The sequence below is a fragment of the Priapulus caudatus genome, unplaced genomic scaffold (genome assembly GCF_000485595.1).
Source record: "Priapulus caudatus unplaced genomic scaffold, Priapulus_caudatus-5.0.1 Scaffold743, whole genome shotgun sequence".
Lineage (NCBI taxonomy): Eukaryota > Metazoa > Priapulida > Priapulimorpha > Priapulimorphida > Priapulidae > Priapulus > Priapulus caudatus.
In genome coordinates, this window is record NW_014577804.1 from 93219 (window position 1) to 102576 (window position 9358).

A 9358-nucleotide genomic window follows, 5' to 3' on the forward strand; every position below is an offset into this window, starting at 1 on the left:
TTTTTACTATTTACGGTGACGTAATCGCTACAATAATGTGTTACGATGTGATCATCATACTGTACTACTAATGTACATAACTCTAAACCTGTCTGTCTCTAGGTTACAAGGGAGTTATATAGGCAAAATGCTAATATACATGTACTGGTATGAGGGCAAAGCTGTTGCGTAGAGCTGTTCAGATTGAGTTTCCTCTTGTGACGACACGTGGCTGCTTTCATTCATTTTTTATTATTCAATTGCGTAAAAGCATTTTTTATGCCTCTATGGTATTTTGTTGCTGTTAAATTATGCAAATATTGTGCGAAGTTTCATTTTCAGCCTTATTCATTAGCACGAAGCGGTACATTACAAACGCGACCAAATGAATTGGTGGGCGTATGTGTGCGTGCGTACGGGTGCGTGCGCTTAGCATGCGAGCGTGTGTGCGCGGCGTATGAATCACAAAGCAATAGGCCTACATGGCACCCAGATTCCATAATAGAAACATTATATTACTATACTAACTTCTAACTATAAACTCTAACTACTGACTACTATACTAAACCTCTATTACTATACTAGAAAGTTTCTATTATGGATCTTGTTTACATACAAAACTAGTGTGTATGAATAAACGGCAAGCTGGTACGGAGCAGGAATGCACGACAAATGCCGCAAAGACAGATCTTTAGATCGTGGTAAGTAAAAACCTATTATTTACGAGCACAAGCCTTGTTCCCGTACAATAATTACTTCAAATCCTTCGTAATGAAGCCCGCGTGTAATTAACTCTTTCATGCATTATATATTTCTTTTAATTTTATTTGTATTTTTTACATTTTTTTATATATAAATACAGAGCAAAAATGGGTACCAATGACAGATGCACGATAAAATGTGGCAAAGTGATTTATTCACATCGTGGTCATTAAAAATCTATTATGAGTGCAATCATGATAATTAATTACTTAATTACCTTAATTACAATAATTACATGTAATGAACGATGATCGAATAGTTTGTAAACAAACGCGTATGTAATGAAACTTTTTATACATTTATAATTCATAATGCAGAATAAAAATATCACGTAAAAACGCTTCGTTTCGACCAGACTTTTTTCAAGGTCTGAAATTATGGATTTGTCTCAAGATGAAAAATTTTCCGTGATAAAATCAAATCCGATTTAGGATTTCTCCTTTCCGTACCTTGCGTCGGTAAAACTGGATCAATATTGATAGCGATTTCGAAATATGCTCGTCATATATGACATTGTAATTGTATGTTCAAATGATCGTGCCCGGATATCACTGAGTCAAGTGGGCAAACCCAGAACTGCAGTAGTTTGGATTAAAAGATGGCATTTTAATTCGCAATAAACATGAAGAGAAATAGAAAAGTTTATTTATAATTACGAAATGATTGAATTACGCCCTCTAAGATATTCGCACACAAATTAAAAAGCTGCTACATTCATTACAATAATGAGTTTAAACACAGGTCATTGTCATAAGCAACACTATCAGGATAACGACATTTAATTACAGATGTTCTAATCACAGGTTAACACTGTAAAGAATGCAATACATTCACATAATTTTTAATCTCAAGTTAACACGAAAAAGAATGCAATATAATCCCAGAATGTTAAAAGGGACAGTAGCCTCTAGGATTTTACTGCCTACAACTGTGCTTACTGTATAACAAATCGTCTACACCCACACGTATTTGTTACCAGATACCTAACTTAATTGTTATAATTATTTACACATCAACGCTACGAAATTTGAACAACGCCATTGACACCCACGACCGTGCTGCCACCCTGAAAAAGTTGCGTATTTGACAATTTATTTTGCAGGTTACAGACCGAGGGCTAATCACAAAAGTGCAATTATATTTATACCTAAATGCTATTTAACCGAACGATATTCATTTTAGGGCAAATTTATCCATATTATAACTGAAACTATATGTCGTTTATAAGATATTACAATCCTTTTGCTTTTAAATGAATAAATAAGAAACACCCTCGGTCTGTAGCCCTTGGCTGGAAAGCGGTTTTGCGCAACTTATCAGATCGTGCGCTTTGAGTCTACAATCAACGCTTCGCGTCGTTGTAATCAAACTGTGGTCGTTAGTTTCAAAACATTTTTTAATAATATTTCTAATGGTGATTGAACCATGAAACTTTTTATGTAGCGTAATTATAACCTAAATTATCTGAAAATAACCCTAGAACCTAGAGTAAACTCTCCCTTGAATCACAAGTTAACACTCGTTCGGCCAGTGCCTCTTATCGTATATTACAGTCGCTGGCGCTGGCTTATCATTGTTAGATTATTGTCGAGCGACGCAATGCAACAGATAAGGTTTGGCGCTCCACACGAGACTGAAGAGCCCGTCCATCGACGGCTCAGTAACGCCATCTGGTAGCCTGATGTCGAAGTTCTGCAGAATGCTTGTGAAGAATATGAACAGCTCCGCTCTCGCGAGAGCCTCTCCTAGACAGACGCGACGACCTGTCAGCAAATAACAGACACCATCACCAGGGAGGTTCATTAAAGCTTGGATGGTGGGAGGGATGGGGTAGTCTTTGCATGACACATTATTCGGTTATCTCAGCATGCATTTTTGACATTACATTATTTTGAAGAAATTGTTTCAAATAAAGATACTAAAAAAAAAAAAATAACAATAAATTATTAATAACATTAATAATAACGATGATGACGATTGCCTAAAGTAAATATAAAAAATATATTCAAACATACTATCTCTGAAGAATTTTATGAAGGAGGGATCTGAGAGGGGGAGTGGCACGGCAGTAGTCTTTAACACACAAAAAACACATTGATGACGTCACATTGATGACACATTGATGACGTCGGAAATGTACGACGTCGTGTTTAACACCAATTTAGTTTTAATTATGGTATAAAATCTAAGAAAAAACAATTGGCGGATTTCTGGGCATCGTTCGATCAGCATTCCCCAAAACAATAATCGATCAGGCGTCCCTAACAACGACCACCGCTGTAGTATTTCGTCGGATTATGCCAGTCTCTTCTCTTCGGCCTGGTGGCGCCATCTAGCGGCCGCGCGAGTAATCTCACCGATGGAGAACGGGATCAGCGCTTCGTTCTGCACAAAGGCTCCACGCTCGTCCAGGTGGCGCTCCGGGCGGAACTTTTCCGGTTCGGGGAAGTGTTTCGGGTCGTTGAGGATGGCCGTGAGGTTAGCAAGGATCGCCGTACCGGCGGGGATGACGTAGCCTCCTAGCTGTATCTCGGCGGTCGTGCTGTGTGCCAGACTCAGCGGCACGATGTCCGCTAGGAACAAGAAAGAAACACGCAGATGGCGTTCTCTCAGATTATCTAGACATTTAGTAGTAAATTTAAACAATATTGCTGTCACACCTAATCAGGACTGCCGTCTATGGACGCCATGTACTGAAGCATTTCCACTTACAGACCACACCAGCTTTGCGGTCTTACCTACTCTCTATCCACTCTCTTTTTCTTTTGTCCTCTATGTGTAATAGCTGTTTGTTCACGTAGCCAGAGACTCTATTATGTTAAAAGTGAGCGTGACGCGACGGTTCTTTTGTATCTAGCAGTTTGACACATCAGTGTAAATGTGTTGTACCAGAATGCAGGGTTATGGCTAAAATGTGCGAGGAGTATGGTTGTGGTCGCGGGAGTAAGCGCACGCGCTTACTTGCGTGTGCTCGTTTCTTTGTCTCGGTGTGCAAGGAAATACGTGAGCAGATATTAAAGTTATTCACTTTACTACCCAAGTTTGGATTTCTTCATCGTTAATGATTCAAACGTACATAAACGTTCCATTTTGGTGCCGTGACCAGTCCAAAATCTGGGAATTTCTTTGCGGACGTTACATCTGCGTAAGTGTGTGTCTTCTATACATTTTTTATAAATTGATCTGTTACATCTAATCAGGCCTGCTGTCCATGCCAGCGAACCTTCTCACCTACTCTCTGCACCTCGGCTATTGCTGCACGCGTGTACGGCATGTTGTCCTGGTCCGCCGTGCAGGGTAGCCTCCCTCGTCCGATGACGTCATCGATCTCGGCCTGCACTTTTCGCAGGACGTGAGGGTATTTGAGCATGAAGAGCAGACCCCAGCGTAGCGTCGTCATGACGGTGTGCGATCCGGCGAGAAACATATCGCGTATGGAGACGAGCAGCTGAAAAGCTGAGAGATGACGCCGACATAAGTGAGTGTGTGTGCGTGTGTGTGTGTGTGTGTGTGTGTGTGCGTGTGCGCGCGCTCGCGTGTGTGTGCACGTGTGCATGTGCACGTGGTGGTGTGCTTGAGGTGCGAGTGTGCCGGTGTAATTGCGCTGTGCGTGTCGCGTGCGGTGTGCGTGGTACGTGTGCGTTGCTGTCGTGTGCGACGTGGTGCGATGTACACGTGTGCGTGGTGCGTGTGCAGTGTGTGTGTGGTGTTGTGTGTGCGTGGTGTGTGTGCGGTGTGGGAGTGTGCGTGTGTGTTGATGCGTGTGTGTGCGTGTGTGTGGCGTGTGTGTGCACGTGTTTTTTCTGGTGTACGTTGTTTGTGTACGTGTGTGTGAGTGCCATGTGTGTGTGTGTGTGTGTGTGTGTGTGTGTGTGTGTGTGTGTGTGTGTGTGTGTGTGTGTGTGAATGTGTGTGTGCGTGTGCGTGTGTATGTGTCACCGCGTGCGTAGCGCGCATGACTCACGCGTGAATGTTGAATCCGTCCCCGCCCGCTGCCGCTGCGCTAGCAGGTAGGCGCCCAAGTAGTCTCTCACGTCTGCCTCATCCTCCGTCGCCTGCTCCTCGTGCTCGGCTATGTTACCTAGCAGCTCCGTAGTCAACCTCTCGTACGCCGCGTCCAGTTCCTTCTGCATGCGGCTGAAGACCGGCAGGTGTCGCAGCGCAGGGTAGAAGTTAAGCATGCCCTGCATGCGCAACACATACACATTACAACTGACATTGCATATTTTTTTCGCTAATTTTTTTTCCGTTTTCTTGGGGTACCTAGGGGAACCGTGGACAATGGGAGAGTCGTACGAGTAAGAAATTACGATTTTTCAGGAAATTTTTAGGAAATTTTTCAACGATTTATATGCGCCCATTTCCACGGGGTGTTAGTGGATTGCAATTCTTGACAAACAGCAAGCAATCATAATTGTAAAATCATCGATAATTGATGACACTATTGGCGATTGTTATCAATATTTCAGGTACGAAATTTAAACGTTCGATTCGTCAAATTTACGATGAGTAAAGAAACAATCTTTCACGAGATAACATAACATATCGTTCGGGAATTTCCAGGACCAGTGAGAACGCGAGGATTGACCCTAACCGTTACCCTAACCCTAACACTAAACATAACCCTAACTCTAACTCTAACTCTAACTCTAACCCTAACCCTAACCCTAACCCTAACCAACCTGTGTGTTACCGACGGTATACGTACATGTATGTTACCGACGGTACGTACATGTATGTTACGACGGCACATACCTGTATATTACCGACGGTACGTACCTGTATGTTACCGTCGGTAGGCCTACGTACCTGTATGTTATCGACGATACGTACTTGTATGTTACAGGAAGTACATATCTGTATGTTACCAAAGGTACGCATCTATGTATTATATTACTAAAGGTTCGTACCCCTATGTCGATATCGTAGAAGATGGTGTTGATGTGGTCGTTGAGTCTGAGGAAGGCGGGGTCGGCGTAGTCGTACCGAGCACCGAATGCGATGGAGACAATCACGTTTAACACACAACTGCTGAGCAAAGCCTGCGGTGCCAACATAACCATATATGTGTGTGTATATATATAGAAGGAGAGACAGAGAGAATGACGACGCTACGCTGGGGTCTGCTCTTCATGCTCAAATACCCTCACGTCCTGCGGAGAGTGCATGCCGAAATCGATGACGTCATCGGAGGAGGAAGGCTACCATGCATGGCGGACCAGGACAACATGCCGTACACGCGGGCGACAATAGCCGAAGTGCAGAGAGTAGGTGAGAAAGAAAGGTGGCGTGGTTAGTAGGTGGAATGCATCTGTAGGTGGCATTCATGGGCAGCAGGCTTGATTAGATGTAACAGATCAATTTATTAAAAATGTATAGAAGACACACACATACGCAGATGTAACGTCCGCAAAGAAATTCCCAGGTTTTGGACTGGTCACGGCACCAAAATGTGACGTTTATGTACGTTTGAATAATTAACGATGAAAAAATCCAAACTTGGGAGCAGGCCTGATTAAGTGTGACCGATAGATTTATGAAAAATACACGAGAAATCACACGTACGCAAGGAGAGTAAAGTAAAAACATAAGAGGGGTAGCGAGTGAGAGAGAGAGAAAGAGAGAGAGAGAGAGAGAGAGAGAGAGGAGAGAAAGAGAGTGAGGCAGCGAGAGGGAGGGAGAGAGCGACAGACAAAGGGAAAGGGGGTAGAAAGATATAGAGACAGAGAGAAAGAGAGAAGGTTAATAGCTTTAAGTATACGCACATTGCCTCACATCCTCAGCTTCCACCGCAACGTTCTCCAGGCGGTTCGTGACGTATATTCACTTTGAATGTGTTTAAATGACGACACATGCTACGTGGTAATGTAATCATCTGTTTTTCTCATTTTCAAATTTTTGGAAAACTGTCGGTGGACGCCTGGATAAACAAATTGCCTTAGATGTACGAACCAGTGCATAACGAGGCGAGGGCGGTTACTAAATGTCTAGATACTCTGTCTGAACGCCATCTACTTTTTTCTTTATTGCTTCTAGCGGACATCGTGCCACTGAATCTTCCTCACAGCACGACCGCCGAGATACAGCTAGGAGGCTACGTCATCCCCGCCGGTACGGATATCTTTACTAACCACACGGCCATCCTCAACGACCCGAAATACTTCCCCGAACCGGAGAAGTTCCGCCCGGAGCGCCACCTCGACGAGCGTGGAGACTTTGTGCAGAACGAAGCGCTGATTCCGTTCTCTATCGGTAAAATTACTAGCGCTGCCGTTAGCTGGCGCCACCGGGTCGAGGAGAGAAGAGTGACGTCATATGTCAAACGACTGCAGCGGTGGCCGTCGTTAGGGACACCTGTTCTGTTGTTGGTTTGGGAGATGCTGATTGGGCGATGCTAATGACACCTCTTCTGGAAGCAGATTATTATTTTTAACTTCCCCCATAGGTGCTTACACTTATTAATTGAAATGCAGTAGCTGGAAATTAAATAGTCAGACTTATGTTGCCAAGTGGCACTATTAAACCTACACAGACATAAGCTTCAGCTGTATTCCATTCGATCGTGATCACATCTTTTTACGTATTTGTTATCTTCATCGTTATTATCGTTTATGAAACGATTTCTCGAAAAAGGCCGCGAATGCATTTTAAGATCGCGGAATAACTCGATCCCTAAACCTCAGAATTCGGTGTCACGCCAATACTATCCCATCCCTCCCTTTGATGAGTCTCTTTGATGATGGTGTCTGTTATTTGCCGACAGGTCGTCGCGTCTGTCTAGGAGAGACACTCGCGCGTGTGGAGCTGTTCATATTCTTCACAAGCATTCTACAGAACTTCGACATCAAGCTACCAGATGGCGTTACTGAGCCGTCGATGGACGGAACCTTAGGCGCCACCTGGATGGCAAATCCATATCTGGTACATTTCGTCGCACGACAGTAATCCACAATGATGTCAAAACCTCACGCCGTACGAGTGATAATGTCTGCAACTTGCGATTACGCACTTGCAATTAAACTGCGTTACCTCACGTTATAACTTATTATTAAACTCTGTTATCCTAACTTGTTACTTGTGAATAAACTGCGTTATCTTACGTGTCATCCTATTATAAACTATGTTATCCTAACTTGTTACTTATAAATAAACGACGTTATCTTACGTGTCATCCTATTATTAAACTCTGTTATCCTAACTTGTTACTTATGAATAAACGACGTTATCTTACGTGTCATCCTATTATAAACTATGTTATCCTAACTTGTTACTTGTGAATAAACTGCGTTATCTTATGTTTCAGCGTGTGATTAAGCCTGTGTTTTACCATACCTGTTTATTACGATTAAGCTGCGCTAATCTTACGTTTCTAAGTCTGTGATTAAACCGGTGTGTTGGCTACTGTTACTTGTAAGTAAACAGCGAGATGGCATGTAAACCAGTGCTATGTAATCGTGTTCCTCAAGGCATTGGACAATTGTCTTGGCTGTCGAAGGCTATGGCCATTGAATAAGCACCGAAAGCCCGAAGAACATTAGACGAAGCGAAATTCAATAATTTATTAATTATTAGTAAATGTTTTCTGCTAAGTTTTGGTGCAGATTAAACTTTCATTTTTCATTTCAAACGTTATTAAATTGAGGCAGCAATTTAATTGTGGTGAGAAAACGTTAAAATGCGTAATTGAAACTATCCTTGAAATTTGGATGATCTTTCATCTCTTTGAAGGTTTCAAATGCAGGAAATCATCACACAAATAGGCAAAATAAACGTTTTCACATTAATTTAATATACTATGTTTTAATTTGTATTGAAATAAAATAAAATAATACTAGTCATAATAACAAATTAACAATTCGACGTTTAATGTGCTTATGCGCGCTATTCCTATTTTTATATTCTGCCATAACGTACGCTACATAAAATAATGGTATGTATGTATTATTATACCACAGCGCATATGCAGATATGCTCGCACACACATACAGCGCACATCGCAAAATGCAGCATCCACATCTACATGCAAATATCCATATACAAGAACCGTACACTAGTGCAGAGTACAAGTACACCGTACCAGCACACGTACTGTCGGTATGGAAAGCGGTTGTGTGCCAATATTCGAAAAACGTGCGGCGACATATAATATAAGTTATATCAGAAGTAGAGAAAAACGCAAGTTTGATTCTGTTTACTGTGTTATCAGTCGTGCGAGGTACACTTGCGTTTTCCAGATTTCTATCTCGTTTAAATTCGGTTAACTTCGGATATCTGCGGACGGCAAAGCATGCCGAATAATCGATCATGTATGCTTGTTACTTAGTATCATGTTTACTTATGTATTCTATCTTTAAGTAAGCACTGCACTAAGTTTACCTGATCGAGTTGGCCTGTTAGAATGCTAGTTACGCAGGCGATAGCAGCGGGTAAGTGCGCGACGGGGTCAAGTCTAATCTGCGAGGCAGTCCGTCCGAGAGAGAGCAACGGAGGAAAGATGCTGCACGGGTTCCCATTATCGGGAATGGGTGAAGAGGAGCAAATTTAATTAACGCATGTTCGCTGCTCGCGATAGCCCAGCTGTTACAATTCTAGATGATGTACATTACATGAAGCCACT

General features: G+C 42.4%; 2 protein-coding genes across 5 annotated transcripts in view; one reads left to right on the forward strand and one right to left on the reverse strand.

The window, feature by feature from the left end:
• Positions 1-2189: 2189 nt before the first annotated feature.
• LOC106813234 (cytochrome P450 2C11-like) overlaps positions 2190-9358 on the reverse strand; it is a 60228-nt gene continuing 53059 nt past the window's right edge. For 2 of the 4 annotated variants that reach the window (XM_014817325.1, XM_014817322.1), the window contains exons 4-8: positions 5655-5783; positions 4706-4928; positions 3973-4197; positions 3099-3314; positions 2190-2504 (exon numbers count right to left, since the gene is read on the reverse strand). In XM_014817325.1, the coding sequence (XP_014672811.1) occupies positions 2323-2504; positions 3099-3314; positions 3973-4197; positions 4706-4928; positions 5655-5783 (975 nt within the window). In that variant the 3' untranslated portion in view covers positions 2190-2322. Of the gene's footprint in view, positions 2505-3098; positions 3315-3972; positions 4198-4705; positions 4935-5651; positions 5784-9358 lie in introns of all 4 variants that reach the window. The other 2 variants (XM_014817323.1, XM_014817324.1) reach the window with 2 other exon arrangements.
• LOC106813232 (cytochrome P450 2C15-like) overlaps positions 3629-9358 on the forward strand; it is an 81306-nt gene continuing 75576 nt past the window's right edge. Inside the window, exon 1 of the mRNA XM_014817317.1 lies at positions 3629-3744. Within this exon, the coding sequence (XP_014672803.1) occupies positions 3667-3744 (78 nt within the window). The 5' untranslated portion in view covers positions 3629-3666. The remainder of the gene's footprint in view (positions 3745-9358) is intronic.